This window comes from Agelaius phoeniceus, chromosome 3, assembly GCF_051311805.1.
Source record: "Agelaius phoeniceus isolate bAgePho1 chromosome 3, bAgePho1.hap1, whole genome shotgun sequence".
NCBI lineage: Eukaryota > Metazoa > Chordata > Aves > Passeriformes > Icteridae > Agelaius > Agelaius phoeniceus.
In genome coordinates, this window is record NC_135267.1 from 104,604,542 (window position 1) to 104,630,103 (window position 25,562).

General features: G+C 42.4%; 1 protein-coding gene across 1 annotated transcript in view; it reads right to left on the reverse strand.

Annotated features, from left to right (window-relative positions):
* Window positions 1–7,379: 7,379 nt before the first annotated feature.
* FSHR (follicle stimulating hormone receptor) overlaps window positions 7,380–25,562 on the reverse strand; it is an 83,120-nt gene continuing 64,937 nt past the window's right edge. The window contains 4 exon segments of the mRNA XM_054630022.2: window positions 7,380–11,409; window positions 17,146–17,331; window positions 22,138–22,212; window positions 22,322–22,390. Of these exon segments, the coding sequence (XP_054485997.2) occupies window positions 10,182–11,409; window positions 17,146–17,331; window positions 22,138–22,212; window positions 22,322–22,390 (1,558 nt within the window). The 3' untranslated portion in view covers window positions 7,380–10,181.

A 25,562-nucleotide genomic window follows, 5' to 3' on the forward strand; every position in this document is an offset into this window, starting at 1 on the left:
AGCAGTGAAGGAGACAAGAAGAGCAGAAATGATAGCAGAGCTGCAAGTGCCTCCTGCTCCTTGTGGCCAGACTGACTGTGTGCTTTCTCCTGCTCTGCACAAGTGCATGCTTTAGCTTTCAAAATGCTGTGCACAAAGGATATGTACACCTGGGGGGAAACTCTCCCCCCACCCAAAGCCAGGGCCCTTGAGTAGCTGTGGAGCTCAGCTTGCTCTCATGGACCCTGCACATCGTGCCCTTGAGTAGTTAATGGTGTTCAAGCACTGCCTTATTTTGGTGTCCTGGTTCTTAGCAAGGAACAAGGAGCAGGAAAAGTGCCCTAGCAAAGCACAACATGCTCATTTCCTCATTTCCTGAGCTCCACTCCTGCTCTCTTGCTCATCATACACACCTGTATAAAAAAATTCTCCCTAGGACAAGGGACCTGTGTGAAGCAGAGGGGAGGGCAGGGACTCTCCAGCCTGCTGCCTGCTCTCCTCCACGCAGCCCCCACTGTCTGTTTGACTTTAATGCCCACACAGCAGGTGAGGGCATTAAATATGTGCTCACTTATTTCACATGCCTTTCTCTGCCAGTTGCTCTGCTGCAGAGCATGAACAAAAGCAATTCTGCAAAAGCACCGAGGTCTCGCTCTCATTTTGCAGCACCTACCGCTCTGTCTGGGGAGAGCACGCCTTGCATATCCATTGCTGGGTTTGCCAGGCTGCACAGAGCTCTGGTGACCTCTGAGGGGTGAACTAGAGGCTTGAATCAGTCTCCAGACCCTGCTGTGATTGCTGATATTTGATGTCATTGGCCAGGGAGCAGAGAGGGATGGGGTCCTGGACTGCCTGTCCTGTGCAGGAATGAGGCAGGGAGAGAGTTTACTCTGCCACTAGTGGAGACATCCCTGCCCTGAGCAGACATGGGAGGGCTGCAGGAGTGGCTTAGTGCAGACAGGCTTTCTGGCACTGGGAAGGGCTTGATTAGGAAAAGATTTCTTTCGAGAAAACTGTAAGGAAATATAGAGATAAAACCTAGAGTGATGAGGCAGTGAGATGATTGCATGTAGTGATGGTGAAAGTGGTGCTTGGTGATGAAACATGAAGGTATTTTTTGTGTAAGCATGTAAATTTGGCTGTAATTCAACAGAGGAGTTCATTTGGCTTGTTTCTAAGTAAGAGCAGATACAAATCCATGTCAGAAGCAATGACAAGCCCACAAGATAGATTTGCTGGGGGTTTCATGATCTTCCAGCCCTTCAACCACCCTCTTGCAGAGGGAAAGGTGTTGGCTTGAGAAGGGTGACAGCTGAGACACTCAAATCAAACATTCCTTCCCTTTGCTTTCTTCCCTGTGTTTTTTTAAATTTTTAAATTTTTTTTAAATTTTTTTAAAAATTTTATTTATACAGCTTGAACAGATAGGAGCTCAGGTGTCCCTGTAGCCTGTCTACCACCTTTCTGTGATTTTCAGCTCAAAAAAGGCTGCCCTGATCCCAGGCAATAGGCAGGAGTCACCTGTCTTTTGGGGAAGGATTTTACCACGCATTTTACTTTAAAAGATTGTGTTTTAAATAGCTCTGGTGCTATTGTGTGATGCAGAGCCCTGGAGCCCGAGGTGCACATAAACAAATGTGTGTTAGGAGGGGCTGGGGGTGACAGGGCAGCCAAGGGACATTTGTCATGGGTGAAAGACAAGCCTTCCCTCCTCAACATGCAATTTGCTGCAGTGCAGAGGGCCAGCACAAAACTTACACATCATGTCAGCCCCACTTTAAAAGGTCATTTTTTGTGGAAATAGTCCTCGTGCTGGTTCTCTGAACAGGGATGGATATTGGTCTCTGTGCAGAGCACTGCTTGCTCTAGGAGGCCCAGCTTAAAAAATTAAACATTGCTTTTTTTTTTTTTATGAGCCACCTCAGTGCAAATCTTTTCACTCCCCTAGTAAGAATTATTTTTATAGGTTTATTTTAAGTAAGAGAAATTTCATTCTCCTTGTCATCCTCTTCCCTCCTTCCCCAACACTTTTCCCTCAGAGTTTGCCAACATTAAAAAGAAGTATAAAACCTTTGACAGCCTCACTAAGAGTCTCTCCTCAGACAGCCACGTTCATGGAAGATTTTCCTTCAATACCACCTGGTTTCTGGTTACAGCCTTAAGAAAATCATTCTACTGCTGAAATGTGGCAAAAGCTCCTGTTAAGTGCACCTTGTATTCCTAGACTCCATCCATCCATCCATCCATCCATCCATCCATCCATCCATCCATCCATCCATCCATCCATCCATCCATCCACCCACCCACCTATCCATCCACCCATCCATCCATCCATCCATCCATCCATCCATCCATCCATCCATCCATCCATCCATCCATCCATCCTTTTCCCTCCTTCCCTCTCTCCCTCCTTCCCTCCCTCCTTTATTTGCTGTGCTCCTCACCCTAGTAGCAGTGAGTGCTTCTCCAGACTTGCCTTTCAAAAGCATTTTCATCCTTTTGGTCTTTTGGGAGGGGAACAAAACCACGAGGGTAAGAAGGGCACTGCTGGAGACCTGCCTTTGTGTCAGCAAGTATTAATTAAAACAGTGCAGATCATCATCTTGTCTAGTGTAAAACCCTTCCTTTAAACATTTTCCCAAGACTAAAGGGATGCTAAAAACCCCAAGCCTTCAAAGTTCAGAGTTCTCCCCATGAATGTCCATGAATCCTGGACAACTGAGGTCCCTCAGGAGCTCTCAGCCTACCTTGTCTACATGGAAGTGTTAAGTGGAGCTTTGCAGAGCTGAGGGAAGTGTGGAGATTGCATTATGCAAACAGCCTCAGCTCCTCGCTCGCAGCCTCGGGCACTGCCATCTGTGCCTGCTTGGCAAGGGGAAGCCAGACACAGCTCTGGTGGTGCTTCTCACCTTTTGAACAAAGTGACAAAGGGTCTTTAATTATGAAAGAAGGGACCAGAAGCCACTTGGGCTGCAACTCACAGGGGGACTCTTCACAGAAAGGAAATGTATTTGCTGATTAATTATTCTGAGAGAGGAAGCGAACCAAAGGATTCCTGGATGGTTATTTTCCAGAAATTAGGTCAGACCTAATTAGGTGCATAATTAATTGTCTGATTGCCTAACTAGTTAACTCTTAGAGACCTTTATTGACTCCTGGTGACAAATGCATGCATGCATGTTTTACAGGAGAGGTCCCACTGTGCTTTACACACTGCAGCTCCAGCACGGTGAGTTCTGGGACACAACACTGGTGCTGCTGTGTGATACATGGAGGTTTATCTACAGCAACAAGGGGGGAGGCAAAATTGTAATTACATATGTTTACATGTGAAATTTGGCTGCCCTTCTAGTGTCCTTTGAGGTGTTTGAGCAAGGGTGAGGCTGTTCTGAGCACAGGTCACCAATTTCCTCCTCAGCTTCTCATGACTACACAGCTCGCCCTCCTCAGGGACGAAGGCAGGTCTCTTGTGGTGAACATCAAAGCAGGACTAGCACCTACAGCTTGGACATTCAAAGTGGGAGGTCTCTTGTGAGGATCTGAGAATGATGACACTTGTCTGGTTTACACAAGTGCAGAAAGGATGGTGAAACTGAGACCAAAAGCACCACTGAGATCATGTCTGCATAATGGTGTTCTGTAGGACAGACACTGAAGCTGAGTGCTAGTTATGATGGTATTAGGTGTGTGGAAAAAATATTCTGAGTGTTCCCATGAAGGAAAAAACCACCTTGATGGGAGAAAATAGAGAACTGATGCCTTGAAGGCTTTTTCAGTCACTAATGAGTGTTTTGGTGGACTCCAGTGCAATCACACGTAAAGATGCCACCATCCACAGAATGAAGGAAAACTGGTACTAAAAGTGGTGGTTGTGGGCAGCAGTGGTGAAGGAAGGAAGGAAGGAAGGAAGGAAGGAAGGAAGGAAGGAAGGAAGGAAGGAAGGAAGGAAGGAAGGAAGGAAGGAAGGAAGGAAGGAAGGAAGGAAGGAAGGAAGGAAGGGACAAACATTCCAAAAGAAATGTAATGTTGGGTAGCAGGAGAAGTTGCTGGGGAAAAAAAACACCCCAAACCTTGATTAGATTGATGTGGTTGAAAACAGTACCATGGATATGCCACCTCTAGAAAAAAGCCTAGTTCAATCCAACTTTTTTGCCCATTCCAGGCTATTAACTCTGCAGAGAAACAGTCTTTCAGGACAGGTACAGCACTGAGCAAAATCACTGTTTCTGGTGCCATTGCTGAACTTGGTATTTGGCACAGCCTCCTGACAGACAGATCCCATGGTTATACTCAGAGACCCCTTGGATCAGTGAATCCTCTCTGACTGCAGGCCTTGGTGGTAGGAATGAAAAAATAGAACGGCTTTGGGCTTTTCTTTGATGTGGGTTTTGGTAGTTCTTGGAGCATTTGGGGGTCATTTAAAAACTGCTCTAATGTGGGTGTGCTTTTCTAGCTTTTGGTGTCCCCATTTTATCCAGACTATGTTTTCTCCCTCATCCTTCTGCAGCCTCCCCAGGGCACTTAGGATTGCCTCATGCCACCATGACATCTGTGAGACAAGACAAAAATGCAGCTGGCAATGTGGGAGAAGAAAATTGTGAATCATCTACGTAAAAATTAGGGTTTTTTCCCCCCCCAGCAAAGTCTAGGGAATATGTAGAGTCAGAGAGAGGGATCTGTTCATATCACCCTGATTTTTGGCAATTGTCTGGCTCAAACAACAACAATTTCAAAGCAGAATGTCTCAAGCTCGGCAAAGGGCCAGTTATCCTCATAACAGTCACTCAAATAACCAAAAAGGAGAGACAGAGAACCTGGAGGGCAGCATAAAATGATTTGTGCACCCAGAACAGAGAGCTACGAGCAGAGTTCTGGTCTTTCAGCTGCTGATTTCTGAAGAAATGTTTCTAAGGGATGTGGATTCTGTTCCTTACATGACTGCAGGTAAAAGCAGAGCACTTCCAAGCACAGACAGCACAAACCATCATTGTGGAAAGGGACAAGATGGGGTAAAGCTGAGGCAATGAAGAGGCAGGAGTATAGCTGTCCAAGGGGTATGTGCCTGTCCACACAGCACAGCCAAGAAAAGAACAAAATGTGAGCATTTAAAGCTAATCAGAGCTAATCAGGCATTTGTAGCTCACAATAAATACACAGAATTGCAGTGCAAAGGTGACTGGTGCAGTGTGGTGCCTGGATGGCCCCTAAAGGAGCTGCTATCTCTTTTTCCAGAGACAGCACATACTCTCTCATATCAATATTTCGCTTTTAAACCCCACTGACTTTAACTTTACCTTTAAATTTTATCTCTCCATAGGATTTTTCCATGCAAATTTCTATTGCTTTCTTCCTGGGAACTATACTTCAGCTAAACTGCCCCTTTAATGCAGAATTTTAGCACTGGATATTCAAATGACTCAACAGAAATGTCCATATTGCTCAATTCTGCCCTGCAATCTTCCACCCACTCACAAATACAGCACGTTCCCATCTGTGCACTGCTCTCATTGTGAACTTGTTGATTTTTCCTGTTCTTTTCTGGTGGAGATATGACTTGGTGCAGGTGTTCAGGCTGGGGTAACAAAGACCCAGGTAACACTTGGCAAACTCTGCATGAGGCAGAAAACAGAAAATACAACATTTTAATTACAGCAAGGTTAAACAAAGCATATATCTGATGAGTTGGGCCTGGAAACATATTTTTGTCTCACCAGCATAATTTCTCTCAGAAAATCAACGCTTTACAAAAGATTTTCAATGGACTTGGAGAAGTGGAGGGAAAAGGGCTCCTCTGCAGTTTCTTAATGTTTGAAATCCATTCCTGAGTACTTTTATCCCTAATTAAAGGTCACCTACTGGTTTGTGAACAACTGTTAATGAAGAGTTTAATTATCCAGATGACAGCTATAAAATCCTACTCCTGTACTTGAATATTTTAAAGCAACAACGCCCAGACTTTCAAATATGTGCTTGTAGCCAAGCACTCAGACAAAAGCTCTCAGGGAAGAAGAGTGTGTATGTGCAATTCCCATTTGCATACACCATGGGAGATTGCATATGCCCACATTAAAGATGCAAATCTGTGAGGAGGTTTGTATGTGCTTGCTTGACCATTTGAACCAGACCTACCTTTATTTTCTGTTCTTTCATTCAGGGAGGGGAGGGATGGTTAAATTATTCCTTGAGGATAAATCATTTCGCATTATTAACTCTTCTTAACAACAAGGCTGCATAAATTAAATGTAAGATTATCTGCTGTGTCCTCAGTGGAATGATTAGGAGGGAATCTACAGGAAAGAAATGTGGTCAAATGATTTGAAGACTTGCTAAATGGGATGCAAATCTCATCTTGAATTCTTAACAAGCTCAAACACAGACCTGCCTTCTAATGAGCAAACTCTGCTTGGCATATCTGTGTAACCCCCAGAGCAAAGCTGTAAAGAAAATGGATCATGGTTCATTTTCTCTACCAAGTCAGGATTTTGTTTTTATTGGCACTTTTGACCAGGTGCTCCTGATGCTCCTATTACCTTTACCCATGGTGGTAATTTTTGTGATGCTGCTTTTAGTCTGCCAAGCTGAAGTGGCCCCATTTCTCATTTCCCATCACAACACCTGATGAATGTTTATTGGGGAGGTCAGGTTTGGGTTCTCCACAAGGTACATGCCTGAAGGGATGATAGTTCTATCAAAAATATCAAGAAGTTGCTTTTTGTGTCCTCACTGCCAGCACAGTCTCTTTTTTGTCACTCTGGTGATGGCACCATAAGGGCAAACAGAATCATAACTCTTTAACTCAGCCTTTTTGGGGGCTTGGTGAAGACTAAAATGCAATGAATTGCCACAATGAATGTCAATTCTACCCATAATAGACAAATTATCAGTTTTTTCCTGTGAATCAGAGCTAGGCTTTGATTCAGTTTCCTCATTACCTTTGGTCTGTCTCTCCTACTCACATGAGCATATGTGAGCACACAGACACACTCTTATTTGTTTGAGCAAAATACTAAACAAAAGAGAATTACAAGCTCTGGCTCTAAAAATGAGGGGGAAAAATTAGAATGCATCACATAAGAAGAGCTGTTCATATGAATTAAAGAGAAAAAACACGCCTGTCTGAGTTCTGTCAATGGTTCATATCTTATTTCCTAAGAAATATGGGTTAATACAAGAGATTTGTTAAGACAAAGACAGGTCAGACCTCCTGTATTATTTGCTGAAGAGGTTTCAAGCACACCTTTCTGTGCTTTGTTAACTCTCCAGGAGGGTTTTCTCTGCAGAGTCTCTCATCTGTAGGTCACAGTGACCTGACTGTGGGGGCTGCACTGCACAAATGGAACTCTCCAGATAAGCAGCAACATTTATTGCATACTTTGTCAACATATCTCTGGCCACACACTTGTTCTCAAGGCACTCTGTTTTGATATTGGTTTTATTAAAATAGATTTCGGAAAGGGAAATGTAAAATAGCTTAGAGATTGCAACATAAACATGTTCAAGAGCTGAGGAAACCCACACCAAACACCAACAGGCTTTTTTTGTACATTACAAGCATGGACAAAATGTATCCTGAGGTATTTTTTTTTCTTCACATAAAAAAATGATACAAAAAGACCAATATCTCACACAGGGAAAGACACAGCGTCCTTCACAATCTGGAAGATTTTTAAAATTAAAATCAAAAGAATAGCTAAAGCCAAGGAGATCTACGGACTGCAAGAGGGAGAATTTTGTCTTGGTGACTGCACAGTCAATCTCTCAGCTTTGGAGCTGCCACCAGAGCTCCTGAGCAGCCTGTGTGGGCAGGATGACATGTTCTACATGGGGCATGGTGTCCAACTTTGCAGGCTTTACCTGCTCCTCAAGAATCAGCTCATGTGTCCTCTGGAGGAAAGCCCATGGGCTAGGTGGCTCAATCTCAGGCCACAGTCTGACTCTGGGTACAAGACACAACCCTGCAAGGTTTCTTTTCAGGGATGTTAATTAGAAAAAACATATTTAACTGTGTTCTGATTTTGCAAATGTCCAGGCAATGGGTTTGCATGAAGTAGATGGTCTGTATCAAGCTCATGTGCCTGATGTATCTGTGAGAGGATTTACTAGACTGGCTTCTAGACTACTGTGCCTGCATTTTCCTGAGCTGCCAGGTCTCATTCCTGGTAAATGGACAGAGCTCAGCCAAAAAAACGTGTGACACGGCATGCTGCAAGAATTTTGCATATTTATCATCAAAAGTGGGGTAGTATTTGCCAAAGAACATCCCTCATTTTTAGGAAAATAATAGATTCAGGACCCTTTAAAAATAGAACTACATTATTTGTCATTTTGGAACATCATCATTCAGTCACTTCCATCAGGATGGGTTTTAATGGCTGCACACCAGCACACAGTATATGTCATAAAGCATTTGTGAAAAAAAAAATGATTCCTCTGAGTAGTCAGATGATCTTCCCAGAGATGAAGTGTCTTTTCCACTTTTCTCTTTCATTCTTCCTTTTCCTGGATCTTGGAGGTAGTGTTACTTGTGTTGAGTAATGAAATTTCCCCTGCCAAAACACACTGTCTTTGATCTCCCCTGTTTTATGCACTAGGGAGCTGATAGTTCCTTCCCTGCCTAGGACTGAATGAATAATCACCTCCTGTTGTTATTCACATAAGATTCAGATGCTGAAATGTGAAACTGATGACAGGGGAAATTATGGATAGAAGCATCAAGATTTGCTACTGAAATTTTATGAGCTGTAGGTAGGAAACATTTAAAGCACATCACATTTAACCATGGAGACTCCAAGCTTTTATAATTTCATGGGGCAGAACTGTGAGTTGTTTGTGAGATGGGAATGAAGCCCAGACTGCTCTCCTGGTGTTTTCTTTATGCCCACATATCCACACACAGACACATAATCAGCATGAGAAAACCCTAGCCATCCATGAATTTTTGTTGTAATTTGGAATGATGAACCATGCAAAAATTAGATATTCAAATAATGTAAAAAGTCTGTACGTTCATTGAGGTGTTAGTAAAAACCCCTGTAAAATCAGAAAATCTTGATTAATTTTTTTTTCTTTCTTCTTTTTAACTTTCTTTCTTTGTGGGGTTGTTATTTCAACATATGCAGCTTGTGATTTATTTCAGGTCTTCCAATCTGGACCAGCATGTAATAATGTGTGCACGAAGGATTTCCTTTTAGAAGGGAAGGAGAAATCCGAAAAGGAGTATATAAAAAATTAGGATTTCACATGAACTTTTGTGCAGGGATTTAAAAGCCACATCTAGTGCCATTGTTCTCTGTGCAGCCTAGGCAGTATAATACACAAATGCTGTTGTATGGCAAACCTGACTCACATGTCTTGGTGGAGCAGCTCATCGGCCCATGCTGGCATATCCAAGGCTTCCAGACACACAAATGAATTCAACTTTGTGAAAACAACTTTAAAGAACACCCTTTTGATTATGAGGATTTTCTCTTGCCGTCATTCTTGCTCTTTCTTACCTTGAAAACAAACCCTAAACCAAACCTACTCTTTAATACAAGCTCAGACGAAACAGGTTTCTCTGAGCCTGCCAGTCTAAACCAACACAAACACCACTCAAAGTGACACTTCTGTGCAGGGTAAGACAGGTCCACACAGTGTGGAACTGCAAAGATCCAGCATAGCTGGAGATGCCTCCTGCCTCCCTGCTGTGCTCAACAGAAATGGAAACATCATGAGATATTCTCATTCCTAGCAAGCCTGTGCTGGAGGAGGGCTTAAATTGGCCTTCTGTCTCCTGTAACCCCAGGAGATGTGATTAATGAAAAAAGCTAATTATCTGTATTGCTATAACACAATTCACAGGAAAAGAAATTAGTTCTACTTTTTTTTTTTTTAAACTGTATATAACCACCACTTAATTCTCAATAAGCAACTAACACCTGCCTAGAATGAAGGGAATCTCTGCCTGCATGCTGGGAGATACCAGTTTATGATCTCATTTATTTCTTAAGACATTTCTACATGAACACTTCGGCACTTTGTTCTTCAAGAACTGATGAAGATGATATCTCTGATGGTTGTTCATTGAACAAAAAAATAGGGAATTGGAAAGAATTTTCTTTTCATAAAAAACAAGCTTGCATGTTATGCTGAAGTCATTATTCAAATTCACATACTTGCAAGTGATTAGCACACTGCCTCAGACACAAATTTATGCAAGCATTTCAGTTCAAGTGGTTCAGGGGAACCAAAGAATATATAGTGCCATCACCGTTTTTTGATGCAGGGGGGCAATGGCCATTTCTTGTGTGGAAAGTATGAGCAGACGAGGAGATCTCTGTTCTGTAAATCTGGGCTTGCATTTCACAGCAACCAAACTTGCTCAGGAGAATGAAGAAATCCCTGCGGAAAGTCTTGGTGAAAATGGCGTAGAGGAAGGGGTTTGCGCAGGAGTTGATGGGGTAAAACAAAACCAGCAGGATCTTGGAGTTGGTCACTGTGATGAGAGGAACCTTGAGCGAGGCGGATATGGCAAAGAAGGATATTGGTGCCATGCAGAGGAAGTCGGTGAAGATGAGTATGGCCATGCGCTTGGCGATCTTGGTGTCGCTGTTGGAGGAGACAACGTTGGGGTTGCGCACGGTGAAGTAGATGCAGGTGTAGCAGACGCAGATGACCACGAACGCCAGCACGTTCAGCACCAGGAGAAACATAACGTAAGCCTGGGCAAAGGGTGTCTCTATATCCATGGGCAGGCAGATGCTGACCTTCATGTAGCTGCTGACCCCAAATATGGGAAGGAGCGCTACTGTGAAGGCAAACACCCAGCCAAAAACCATGATGGTCACGGCGTGGCGCAGGCGCAGCTTGCGGTCCAGCTGCATGGCGTAGGTGATGGTGTGCCAGCGCTCCAGGGTGATCACCGTCAGCGTGTACACCGACAGCTCGCTGGCAAACACCGTGAAAAACCCTGCAGCGTTGCATCCTGCCCCGGTCTGCCAGTCTATGGCATAGTTGTAGTACTGGCTTTTGGTCTGGATGTCTACAGAGGCAATAAACAGCAGGTAGATCCCTATGCAGAGGTCTGCAAAGGCAAGGTTGCACATCAGAAAGCGAGGGACGGTGAGTTTGTATTGACTGCTTATTAAAATAATGAGGACAACAGTGTTCCCAGTAATGGCTAAAATGTTGATGAACCATATCAGGACTCTCAGAATGTTGTATCCCATGATATCTTCACATGGGTTGAAAGCATCAGGTTTAGGAGAGCAGGCTACATTAACTACTTCATTGCATAAACCGTAGTCAAATTCATTCTCTGCTGGGTCAAATCCTATGCCATAGTTGGAAAAATAATCTTCAGCTGCAGACCTTCTCTGTAGTTTTTTGCCAGGCTTCTCCTCAAAGTCTTGCTTCACCTGAGATATGCTACATATCGGATGTAATTCGGTCCTGAAATTGTAAAAAGAGTAGAGTTGGAAGATAAGAAACACAGTATGAGGTAAAAAACAAACACAAAATCCTCCAGTTTCCATTAACAGCACAGTTTTTCTGGTTAGCTGATTATATAGATTACCCTGGAGCCTGAAATTAATAGTGCGGCTGGTCCCTATTTATAAAATACTACAAGAACATGTAAATGACTTGGAAACATCATAAACTGCACGGGGAAGGAAAACCTAATGTTTGCCTAACGCTCAGGATGCAGTTATCCACCTGGATAACACACTCTGTAAGAAGCCTTCCTCATCTGAAATGAATTTCTCACCTAAGCTGTCACTGACAAGCATGGGGGGGCAATGCATGACAATGAACACCAGTGTGAGACTGAGCTTTGAGGAAGGACTCAAGTCAGCTGGGAATTCTCAAATTCCCTCTTTTATAAAGGTTTCGACCACCACCATCTTGTAACTCTGCCAGGGCACATAACTCCATTTTGTGCTGTTCCTTTTTAGTATCTCATATCGTATTAGTGATTAGCCAGTAACACAAGTAAATAGCAGAAATAAATTCATGCAGGATTCCAGATAATCTCTAGATGACAGATGCCAACAGAAACACAAAGCACAGGAGACCATTTATCTTAAAAACTGTTTTTTAAAATAAGTGGATTAGAAATCAAGTGAAGTGAAGCAAAATCAAACCAAATCAAACCAAACCAAACCAAACCAAAACAAACCAAACTGAACATTTTAATGGAAACAGTAGTTGCATTTGTTTCTGTCAGAAAGCATTTTTAAAACATTTTAAGATTTTAAAGTAGCACAAGTAAATACTAGCATTTTTGATAGTTTTGTGTTTGGCTTTATTTTGTAGAGTATTAGCTCTGTGCCCTTCTCCATGCATAGACCTACAGAAGAAACAAATATTTTGGCTGATGATAGAAAGATGATCAGCTCCAACAAGATCATAAATATCAAGAAATATCAAATATAAACATATAATGAATGGTGAGTTTTTACAACAGCTCTTTGGCTGCCTTAGAATTTGGTTGTCCCATGAACTTGCATCCACAGTTTTGGATGCAGACCTAATCTGAGTTATGGAATAAAATACTTGACATTTTGTTGTAAAAACAACCCAGTTCAGCTCTGCCTACATTCAGCTACAAGCCAGACTGCAGTTTAGGTGTGTAATTTCTAGGACAGGATCCCAGCTTATCTTCCACGCTGACTCTGAGTACAGTTGAGAGAAGAACTCTCTAGGCAAGTAAAGTTGAAATTTTTAACAACTGGTAGCAGCTTAAAAGGGAGAATTCTTCTTTGTAACCTAATTTTATCTTTTGACTTTCTGCACTCACTACATCTTCTGAAAATTGAGTTTAAAGGGTCTGCAAGAAAGGAAAACTAATGAAGGTCCAGCACCAGAAGGTGAGGGACATTTCCTATGAGATTCTGAACATCCTCTACTATTATCAATATTTTTTATCTTGCCTGTCAACTGAGTGAGAAAACTGATTTTCTGTGAGGTCAAATATTCACTAGGAAGGTCACAGTAGCAATAACAAGGCATTACATTTTGCTCTCCTGTGTTCTACTCGCATAAGGATGAGTGAAGGGTCCAGAGTATTGATCAATATATCAACAGTTCTCTGGCTGAAAGGGAATAAAGGCTTCCAAGGAGCAATAACAGAGAAAAAGTCCCTCATTTTTTAGTGCAACAGGCACTTGGGGGCACTGAAAGCTACAGCAGTTGGTGGTTTTTTGAAAATGAACCGAGGGAAATGTTTGTAGCCAATCATTTCTCAGCATGAGGCAAAAATAAACTTTTTCTAAAATTTTGGAGGTACTGCCTGGACTTAAATAAATACCCAGGCAAGAGGGATTTGTAAGGACAATTAAATATTTATGATGATTACAATTCATTAATTCTTGCCTTATTTTTACAGCCAGTAAAATAAAAGCAGGGTCCCAAGGAATAAGGTTTTTGCTCCAGGGAAGGGCAATGGGGAGTGTCCTGCTGGTTCTCTGTATTGGGGACAGGTAGGATGAAACTCCCAAGGGAAGGAAGAGCCATCCTCTGATACTGACTCTTTGTCATATCTTTGCTCTCTCTTTCTCACCCTTTGGGCTGTGCAGTGCACTCAGAGCAACAAGTTAAAACATTACTTTCCAAGGGATGTGTGGGTCCTTGCTTCTTATTGCAACCATGGGTGTCATCACACAGTTAATTCATTCCCTCTCTTTGTAAAATTTCCTTACTGTTCAATATTATTTTGCTCAAGTAAACTAGAAAAATAAACTGCAGAAAGGGCAACTTAGAGAACAAAACTGAAATTGGCAGAGTGCTCTGGCAAAAATAAACAAAAATTACTACCTTTGTACAAGTTGTTATTTAAGTTGTTATTTTATGCACCTTATCTGGATCTGCTGGCAGCAGGATGTTGTGTGCTGAGAAACATGCTCAGCAGAATAAATAGTCTTGACCTGTGTTCTGTAATAAGTCCTATCTCAAGCCAATCATCCTCACCAAAAAGTGCCATTAAGTGAGTTGTGAGCAACTGATAGTATGTTCTTGTGAGATGAGGCCCAAACACCATTCCTGATGCTGCCACATTTTTTGAAAAAGTAGGATTTCAAGTGACAGCTCCTCCAAAGAATAACGATCAAGTGTAAGGACAGAGTCATATCAATGCCATTCTTTTGGGCAGAAGGTGATCTTTATGTCAAAGAAAGCCAAAATCTTGCTGAAGTTCCTAATGGCCTATGTCAAGTTGAGGGTTTTAACATCCGGCCTCTGCCCTATCCATACTTCAAGGATATTATTTTCCAGTCACAGAAAAACGTGAGGGGAGTTCAACATATTGTACTAGACTTGTCTTAAGAATGCAGCTTACCTTTTCTCAGGCCAGCACCACATTATTCAAACTACAGGTCAATATTTAGCATGTAACCCTTATTAGAATGACAAAAAAAAAAAAAATCAAAACTGTCTTATATTTTAATTGTATTTCTTAGTCTGACAGAAATGTGCTTGATGTGACATCCTCCAAAACTTAGAAAGCACTCTTGCTGTAACAGGTTTAAACTTTCCATTATCACAACAGCACCTGTTTGTTGCTGCAGACAGTTTTTGGAGAGGTGATTGAGCATGATCCACTATGGTAACTTATTTTATCTAGGGATTTGAGTGCTGCAGAAGTCTCAAAAAGGGGAAATCAAACATGAACGGGCAGCCAGAAAGGGGCCGCACATCCCTGACTTAATTCCTTCCCAGAGTTCTCATGTGAACACCAGCTGCTGCTGTGATCCTTAGAAATGCACTTTTTGTACTCCCTGGACTGCCTGGAAGTATTTAGTGAGCCAAATGGCCACAAGGAATGACCCTCTCCTGTGAAGGTGCATGGCAAGCCAGGTATCACCAGGGCTCGCACCACCACATGCAATGCCTGCTGCTCTGAGCCAAGCACAGCTCTCACCAAAGGAATATTACACATTGTGTGATCAAGCACTATGCAAACTATTAATAACTTCTAAACAGCCTGAGCAGCCTTCAGTGCACACGCAGCTTGTGCCAGCTGTCATGAAAACTGCTTTGAAATGAAAGAGGGTGTAGCTACTGTATGTGTGACTAATCTCTGCTGAAGTGTATGGTAATACTTTCAGTCTTCAAACCAAACACATGCATCCACTTTCTCTCTTTAATCTGGAGAGAGGATCTCAGTTTCACACCAAGTTCAGTACAAGAGACATAGCTGTGTGAAAGAAATGAAAATTTTTAATTGTGTTAAAAAGAAGCACACAGGAAGAGTTCTTCTAAGTAATAGGCTCTCATAATTTTGCATTTATGCCTAATGTTTGGTAGAAAATACAAATGGTAACTGTTAAAGGCATGGATAAATATGCTCAATTTGGTTCTGCTGACACAGGAGGTGGAGTTGTGGCCAGACTTGCTCCAGAAGCAGCCCCACCATGGCATGGTGTTCCAGCCCAGCCTCGAACATCCACACTGGGGCTATGTGAGCTCTTCACAGGTTTCTTGGCATTTCTTTGCAGAATTACACTAACCCAGGCTGTGGAAAGGGCTGTGTTGTGCTCTCCTTGCCTTCTTGCTAGCCAGGGAAAGGCTTCCAAAAGCAGGGCTGTATTAAGGGGGAAGTGAGTGCTGTGGACTTCAGTTATAAGGCATTGAAGTTTTCCAAAGCCCAGATGAGAGGACTAGATACTGAGACCTTACCACAGGGTCAGGACTATTTCCTCCTGTAGCTTCCCTTCAATAGCAACTCTTTGTTTTTGAAAAGTCCAGTTGCCTAATTTAAGGGGTGGATTCTGGGATTTGGGTCCTGATTAGGCTCAAGCAGCCCAGAAGCCAAATACCTTTGAAAATATGAATCAGAGTGATATCAGTGTTCCTTTGCACATCCAGAACTAAACATGTTTTCATTGGATAATAACACTTTGCCACCAGTTCTGGAAGGACTGGACCCATTTCTGCTTAGAAACCACCAGCCACCGTGTCTGCATAAGACTGCACAAGTGTGTGAAAACGTCGCCTGCTGATCTAGTTCTGTTCTAGTGAAAACTTAGCATTTGGGATCAAAAATGGGTGATGGATTCTGTCAAATACTTCTGTCATCACTATAGTTTCCACCATCACACTTGTGCTCTTAACACAGTTTTATAAACACATGTAGATTATATTTATTAGCTATCAGCAAACTCCGTTGTCTTCCCTTGTTTGGAGACAATACAATGCTAAAAGTAAAAAAAGGGGCTATTAAAGTGTATTAAAATAGAAGCCACTAACAGTTTATGCTTTCTCTGCATGGTTTTACTTTTCTTTGAAGTTTTATGCCACTTCTGAAAATGATGTCTTGAATTGTAACCGTGGTTCATAATTTTCTTTCTCTCGTGGCAAAGTCCAAGCCTTTCAGGACATCTAGTGAAGGAAGAATTTCAAACAATACCAAGGGGTTTTGTAGGTACCAGTTCCTCATGTTTTCCAGTGGCACAGATTCAGGAGGTTCATTAACTACTAAACGTGAACATTTCAAGACTGCATGACTGAGAGGAAAATACTCAATGAGAATCCCTGTTACCTGAAGCTTCACAGAAACTTGGTAATAGAAAATTAAAAACAGCATGGAAAATTGCCTTTGGAGTCTAAAAAGGCACCTTAGCCTCCCACCATGCTCTGTTGATTTGTGTGAAATGGATCTGCTCAGAAAACACGTCCCAAATTGCTGTGAATGTGAACTCAACAGATAATGTATCTGTGATGCTTGGCTGGGCAGTGCTCCAACATCAATGAGGCTTTCAGAAAGAAGAGTTTGGGATCACTCAGTGGTCCTGTTGCCCTCCTGGACTGATGAACAAGTGTTGAACAGCTTCTCTACTAATACAGCCTTCCCTCCAGTTACCTTCTGAAAGAGTTGTCAAATGTTTCCTGGTTAATGTCTTCAGTGTGGCTCCAGGCTGGTTCCAGTGAAAGATGGATTTATGACAGGTGAGGGCAGAGTTGTGTCTGGGGAAAGTGCTGATGACGTAAAAATTTAATAATTTCCTGCAATGGAGAGGCAGTGCACTGTGTAGCATGCATAAACCTACATGTACTGTGTATTCATTTATTTCCATCCATTTACTTACCTGCACTGAAGAGACCTTTTCTATCCACATTTTGAGGAATTTTATTTAATTCACTATCAACTGCTGAAAAGCACCAGAAAGAAAAACAAATTAAATCACTTACTTTTGTCTTTTCCAGTTTGTAAATGCACAGCAATGGCTAGGATAGGTGAAGTTTGCCTCAATCAAAGATCTAAATTTGCTTAAGTCAGGAAGCTTTTTTAAATTGTATGTAGACCTTGCTCTTAGCTTCTTAATGAGTTCTAATCCATGACTTGGCAGGAAACTGATTTTCGTGCTGGAAATATCCCTTTAAGAAAACATATGAAAATCTTGGTAAAAAGCAAATTTACTTCTGCTAAACAATGGATATGTGTTTTAGACTGTCCTACTCATTCTGTGAGTAGTGACTGGAAACAGATCAGCTGGAAATCTACACTGAAAAGATGATCCAGTGCTAAATTAGGTGTTCCTCCAGCAAACTGAGGTAATATCCATTGCAAACAACAATCAAGTGGTGTTAGTCTGTGAGAACAAAAGAAAAAAAATACCATAATGTTCTGGATAAAAATTAGCAGGCACATAAACTATTACTGCAATATGATGCTGGGTTTAGTAAATACTGCAATATGATGCTGGGTTTAGTAAATACCCAGAAATTGCAGCAATCATCCCATAATACTGTTAAAGGACAAAAAACATGGCTGATGAAATCACAATAGAAGTTTGCTATATGAACATCACATCATGGGAAGGCTGCTGTGGAAAAGGCAATAAACACAAAGAGAGAAGCTCACATGTGAATACAGGTTGGGGATATCAGATTTTGTACTCATTAGGAAGAAAAACATTAAAGAGAGACAGGGGTGGCATTGTTCAGCCTGTTAGGAACAAAAAAATCCCAACAAAACCTTCTTGGAGGTTTAGAGACTGAAGCAAAGGAAGGGGCACGACTGCAGGAGGTTGGGAGAGGTGTTTATGTGAAGGCAATTACTGTGGGGCAGGCTATCAGAGGCAGTGATAGAATCAGCAGCCATGAATGAACTAAAGAGAGCATTAAAAGGGCTTTTAAAAGGAAACATGTTCTGCATACACTTAATCTTGACTTGTGCCATGCAAGTGAAGGAAGGGAAGAAGGACCAAGGGTGCTCCATCTCCAGGCTAAGAGAAAATCCATCCCCATGGCTCCAGACTGTAGCAGCTGGGGCAAAACATCTCTGCATTTCCCTTACTGGGACACAAACCATGTCCCTCAGATCATGAGAGCCTGAGATCAACTCCTTCCTCTGAAGAGCAAAGGTAAAAGTGAATTGCACAAAATCATTCTTCCTCCTTTAAGCCCTGTGCTCTCACAGCCTGAGACTGATCCAGGATGCAGTGTTTGCTGAGGCTGCTCTGCTCTTTATTCTCCAAGAAAAGAATTCTCCCTAATCAAGGAATTGGACTGACAATATTTCCAGTTTTCTCCATGTCCCCTCAAAGGTACAGTTTCCAGTTCATCTTTGACAGTGTGATGTCCGGACATTTTATTTGATCTCTCACCCAACATGCACAAATTGTTTTTATTATCACGTTAATACAGGAGAGTTGTGCCATTTGAGGGGGAGAGCAGGTTTTAGCAGCATGTAATAAAGTTTAGATGGTTGCTATGTACCACACACACATTTGCACCTCTGTTCTCTGGTCGAGAAAGAAAAATTAGTACCAGGAAAGAGCTCTGCTTGAGCACCAGCCAAGCCTAAGAATTTCATAGGCAGATGATGAAGCAGTTTATAAAATTGGTTAAGATGATCTTTGTGCCCATCTTGTGCCCACAGTTGAGCCTTCACATCCAGGCTCTGAAGGAATGTGTCACCTTCAATAGCTGGACAATGGGCTGTGGCAGAGAGGAGCAAACACAAACCCCACTCCACTGCCCCAGCTGGGGCCGTGGCTTCTACAGAAGACAGACTGGTGTATTCCAAAGTGCTGTGAACTTCTGCAGGGCAGGCTGAGAGAAGCCACACTTCTCACAGAAGAGGTCCTGAGGTCCTGGGCCTGTTTCTACAGGAGCTAAACCTGGCAGCCGATGAGAAATTTTGGGCCATCGATTTCTACCTTGGATGCTTGAAGAGGCAATTAGGCTGCAATGAGCAGCCTCAATCTTCACTCGTGCTGACTGCTGCCCTCAGTGCTCTGCCTAATGAAAACTGTCACCAGAGTGTGTGCTCATGAGTCAAAAACTAAACAGCAGGTTTCTGCTTAAATCCACAGACAGCATCTCTCATGGCATCATTAAGAGAATGTGTAACTTAGTTCTGAACAAGAGCACAGAAAAAAAAATGTTTCCTTTGGCTTATTAGCTAAAAAGCATTACTGCATCCAAATTGATTTTACACTGTGTGGAAATAAATATGAATAGGGACAGCACTTAAAAATACCTAAAAGTTTTCTGAATCTTTCATCATCTCTAAATAGTCTGAAAGATATTCAATAGTTTTCCCACAAAAACTTGTTACTTCTTATTTAAGAAACTTTTCTTTTTATGCTCATTATCACACATAAACAGATGTGAATTAGGGAAAGTGCTTTGCATACCCCTGTGGGGTTTTTTCAGTATGTCTGTGAGGGACAGCTATGGATACACCACTGAAAAGCCCCAAAAAGCAAACACAGACATTGTGCAGGTGGTTTAGTAAATTACTCCACTGAGTTGCCACACACACCTCAGCACAGAGGTTCTTTGGGATGCTGTTCTCTAGTTAGAGGCTTGATAAATTAAATAAGCCTGATGAACAAGATTATAAAGTGGCAGTAGGAAATCAAACCAGAAGGCATCAGCAATTGAATACGTGTTCTTGTGTTATTGTTGCTTGGCTGTGAGTCATCAGCCTTGACAGCAGCTGGTGCAGGAACAGCAAAATGAATCTACCTTCTCCTCCAATCACCTCCCTTTCCCTCTGGGAGTCTCTGTTGGATTAGCAGAAGTACTGACCAGCTAATGAGGTCTGAAAGACACCTACAGAAATGGTGAAAATAGCTCCTGGAGCAGAAATCAGAGCAGGATAGGCAGACTGGGGAGAACAATTTTCTTTGTGCTTGTATCTAAACTGATCTCTGCTGCACTTCAGGGGCTCAGCTGAGGAGCTGGGGATCTACTGGAGCTCTCCTGCAGCCTCCACATGTGGGATTACCAATGAAGAAAAATTGCAAGGGTGGGATGGGCCACAGCCATGCCTCACTCTGCACTGAGCCAGGACACAGCCAGAGAACTAAGGACACCAGCAAAGGCTGGTGCAAGCCACGACAGCTCTGAGAGGAGCTGCAGACAATTAAATGAAATAGTGCAGCTGAAAATTGAAGCTATGAAACTTCAAGTTGGAAACAGAGTGTATATCTGTATGGAAGGAATATGTATAGTTGTGGGGTTTATTAGCTATTTGATTTCCTGGCCTACTATCAATGCTGAAATCCTTTAACTCAAAATTTGATGTCTTTCCCAAAGAGAGATTCTAATTCAGCCAAGAGCTGTAAGTCTGAGAGAGGAATTAATTTGTGAAGCTCTGTAGCCTGCACAAGGCCTGTGATTGGTGCTGTCTATTTGTGTTTGTGTTTCTTTCACATTACTTTAATATGATGAATTATAAAATAGAAGTTGGCATTAATTGACTCCTTAACTCTGGTTCGGGAAGATCAAGAGTTAAACCACCTTGATATTCATTCTATTAGAACACTGCAGTCTGCAACATGGATTTGATTGCAGCAACAGCAAAAATATGATTTGTCCCAGAAAAGATATGATTATGGGTCAATCATTTCCACAAGTGAAAGCACATCCCTGGTGATGGATGAGTAAGAAGGCTCTTCTCTCATGATCTCAGCCAGGATAAAAAGGTAATTTCCCATCCATGGTATTGGTAATGGAACAGAAAACTTTTTACACAAATAACTCAGTGTTAGAAATTGAACTATCAAATGAATTTCAACTACAGGCAAATCAATTTGATAAACCTCCAGAATATGATTGTATCAAGTATAGCCTGCAAAGAAAATGCACTTACTTTTTGCTACAGGAAACAATGATTTCCCAAAGAAACACCTAAGATATTACTGATTCAAAGATGCTCCAGTGACAGCCTTTTCCAATAAAAGAAGATGCTTTGAAGAAACAATGGAAGTGGAGCAGAGTGCAGTAAGCCCAGCTCTTTATATCACAGGTGCACTGACCATCACACAGTGGAAAATGAGGCCTTCAGATGAGCTCTGGACTCGACTGAAGGTTAATCAGACATTTTTTGTCCATCCTTTTCAGATGTGCAACCACTCTAGCATCTGTGCAAAATCTTCCAACAGCTCCAATGACCCCTCTCACTTGTTCAGGGTGACTTTTAGCCCTTTCTGGACAACGAGGGTGGATGCAAAGAGAGAGAGGTTCCAATGAATCAGTGAGATGAAAAAAGAACCTCACATCTCTCTTGCAGCCCTTACGTGTGGTGGGTTGTGCTCAGAAACACAGGCAGCTGTGCAAGCTCATATATTTTTGGAGCCTATGGCAAACTGTGGCTTGAGGTAATGGTGGATGAGATCCATGAGCATCCTACTGCTGAATTTCTACTGCTGAGTTCTCAAATCCCAGCTCATCACCCACCAAGAACATCCTGCTGTAACTGTGTGGGATGTATCTCATACCTATCCCAATTCCCATCCCTGTGGGATGGGAATTTTGCTTCAGAATCAAGCTGCACAGATGCAGGGGAAGATCTTCAGTGGCAAGTAATTCAGATTTCAGCACTAAGAACCACTCACCTGGTCTTGATTTTGCTCAAACAGAAAACCAAAAGCCTTTTCTTTAGCAGAAAAAACAAAGCAGAATGACTCCTCTCTTGATCCAGTTTATGAACCTGGATCTAAATCTCTCACCTTCAATACTCTCAAAAACTTGAGAACAAAGTGAAAATAAAAGTTCTAGACTGATATTTCAGTTATGGCTTCCTTTTTTAAAAATTCAGAGCTAGACCTCTGGTCTTGGCCTCCAAGGTTTGCAAGATGTTGAAATCCAGACTGGCATTCATATGTTCTTCTCTGACCTTTTCTAAGGAGTCAGTAATGAGAAAAATGTTATCCAACTGCTACTTACAAAACAACAGGTCCATTGGCTCCCTGGAAGACCTCATTTGGTAATTTTTCTAGGTTGTGATTATCACTTAGATTTCTGAAAAACACAATATTTTATGCTGAAACAATCTGAGACTTAAAAAAAAAAAGTCTTGCAGAAGTTACTATCTTCATTTTTCAGAATTGCAAACAACAGAAATAGTTACAGCTCATCCAGATATGTTCCATTAAATGCATGATCCTCAATGTCCTGAATTCCATTTTTATTGAGCCATCTGCAACAGAGAAAAGGAAAAGAGAGTTGTGTTCTTATTTATGCTTCATGACTAAAATGTATGCAAATCAAAACAGGGAATCTCAAACAAAATCACTAAATGGACATTGAAATGGTGAAATTTTTACAAATCCTAGCCTGTTAGACTCCAGTAGTGGAGGCAGGCTTTGGAGGGGGCAGACATGAGTAGGGTGGATGTCTGCTACCATGAGAGATGGCAGCTGGAGTAAGTTCCAGAGTAGAGTCAGAGCTGGTGAAGATGCTGGTGCTGCTCATGGCTCCACTGGGAAGGCAGCAGAGGAGCCAGGGAGACCAGAATCTTTCCTGTCGGTGCTGTCAGTGCCACTCAGCTTGACTCTTAGCAAGATGCTTTTGAAATGCTGGGCCACAGCCTCACCTTTGCCAGTTATTAGGGAAAAAAGCCTGCTGTGTGCCATGGGCTGACATCCACAGCCAGGCAGGTGGAGGAGGGGGGCTGATGCTCACTGAGCCAGGCAGGAGGGCACAGGGGGCAGCCAAACTGCCCAGGAAGCAGGTGATTCCTCCTACACTGCTGCCTTGACAGATTACACTCCCTGTCTGCCCAGCCCTACCTCCCCAGGCTCCTTTCCCCAGGAGGAGGCCACAGGTAGTGAACCTGGCAATTGAAGCTCCTGGGGCTCTCTGCCAAGTTTTTACTCTGGTGCATTAGCTAATTAATGTTTAACGACCTTCCTTCTGTCCCTTCGCGGTGCTAAAAATTTACATTGAGGTCAGTTCTATTTATCATCTTTACGGTGCAATCTTTCAGCTCGCCTCAAACGTCACTCTGCAGCTCACGCCCTCTCCAACAGGCAGTGACAGGGCTGATTGATGGCAGAAATGGCCTGATTTAATTAAACTGTCAGCCAACCTGGACTCTTTTCTAATTCACTTTGAAAGCTGAGCATACAAGTGACCCACTTATCTGAGGTCTGAGGTGGTGAGCTAAGGTCAGCACGGAAATCAGTCATGGGTCTGGCTGAAAGGATTGCTCTTTTGACCATGACAGGCAGATGCACATAGCTCTGTGTCTATCATGTCTGTCAGGCTGGATCAGGAGAGCTGTCACCGTCCCCTTCACTTGCCAGCACCATTAGACATGAGTGAGCAGGCACGGAGGAGAGACAGGTCCCTGCTTAGAGCATTTGAAACATTTATTATATTACATTGATCTTATAAATTTGTAGCTGCCAGGCTGATAGATATGTTTTTAATCACACTATTAGCACTTGCTGCATTCTCTCACTGAACATGATGTTAATGCAGTGAGATACTAAGGTTGTAAAACAGTCACTGTAACCACACAGTGTGGACTATATACTCCTGTCACCTGGCTAATAGCATCTGAGTAGTAAAAAGAGCAAAAAAAATTACCCAAATCCTGAGACCTCATTATAGTACACATAGATGAATTCCTATTGAGGCATATTCTCCTCTCACTTCAACCAGCATCCTTACTGACTCCACTAACTCTTACATTAGCAAGGTGACAATGGAGACAGAGATCAGAGCCCGGACATGGGAACTTTTCCTTATCATTTCATGGCTAGAGCAGATTTTTAAAACTCCAAAATTCACCCAGTGCAAGAGGTCACTGTCCCTGAGGTACCATTTGCACCCTATTTCAGGACTGGAAAGATCTATCTTAGAGCCTAAGTTGCATGCAGACCTGGAAGCAAGGTGGATTTCTTCCACAAATTTCTAGCACTTCATTACCAAATGTCTCCTCAGCTTCCACCTGTGCTGATCCCATGCATAGCATAAGATTAAATCCAACTTACTGGTGGAAATATGCTTGGAGCCTTCCATAGCTAAGCCTATTAAAATGGTTTCTTCCTAGAATGTGGGGGTTCAGTGGGTCCTGGATGATTCAATCATCTTGATATGCCTGCTTGCACTAAATGATGTTGCTGTGACTGCTGAGTTGCTGGGACTTCAGTTTTGTATAGAAAAATGGCATATTTGTGCCTAAAATGAACTAAGTTCCCCACAGCACAAGGAAAGCCTAATCAGGGACTCTCAAAGGGTGCATGCAGGGCCTCTGTCTCAAATTGGTCTGGGGAGAACTAAAGTTAGGACATTGTCTGATCAGGGTGCTGGAGGCCAGGTCTGCTCACACAGCTCTTGCTACTCCTGCACACACTGGTGAGTGTGGGACAATCACAGAATCACAGAAAATTTGGGCTGGAAGGGACCTTAAAGATCACCCAGTTCCAAATCCCCTGCCATGGACAGCAACACCTTGCCTAGGTCAGCCTGCACAAAGCTCTGTCCAGCCTGGCCTTTTGCACTTCCAGCGATGGGGCATCCACATCTTCTCTGGGCAACCTGGTAAAGAATTTCTTCCTGATATAAGCAATGAAACATTTTGGGGACAAAGGGGAAACCAAAATTCAAGCTGCTCAAGTGGCACAGAGAGATCAAAACACAGCAAAACTCCGGGATATTTATCTTACCCTCCAGTGGTATCATGAAAACAAACATAGAATTTGTTGTGCAGTGCTTTGGAAATATATACTCGAAAAAAGTCTGTGTGTATATATGTGTGTGTGTGTGTGTTTAGAACTTCAGAAAAGTATAGAGAGCTTGTGCATAACTGATAGGGAAAAGGGAGAGATAAAGCCAAGTGACTTCTCTTGGTTATTGATGGTCTGACCTTGCTCCCCCAGAATCGACGCGAGCTCAGTCAATTCAAACCTCGCTTTTCTCTCTCAGTGGGCCAGGTAAACCACATGGTGGGAATTTTTCCCAGTCTGGCCACTGGCTAAGTGAAAGGAAGGCAGCTTGTTAGCAAGCAAACAGTATGTTTTGATATACAGAGAGAAAGGATCAAAGAAGCCAGCTAGTTCATTAAAATACATGACTGCTGAAATCAAATGTAGGGCCAGCAAACCACGCAGCTCCAAACTGCATTGAGAACACACTTGTACCAATGCATTAACATTGTGTACAAAGAAACCACATTTCCACAACATCTTCATACATTCTGCCCAAGTAATAAATGTCTTTGAATGATGTGTCTGACTGTAAATATTTATGAGTTGTGCTATCCTTTTGAACACAATTTGTATCGCAGGGAACTGTAGCTGTAGGTGTTTAACCTTGGCATTGGTAATTACTAAATTCACTCTCTGATGTGCTTCTAAAATAAA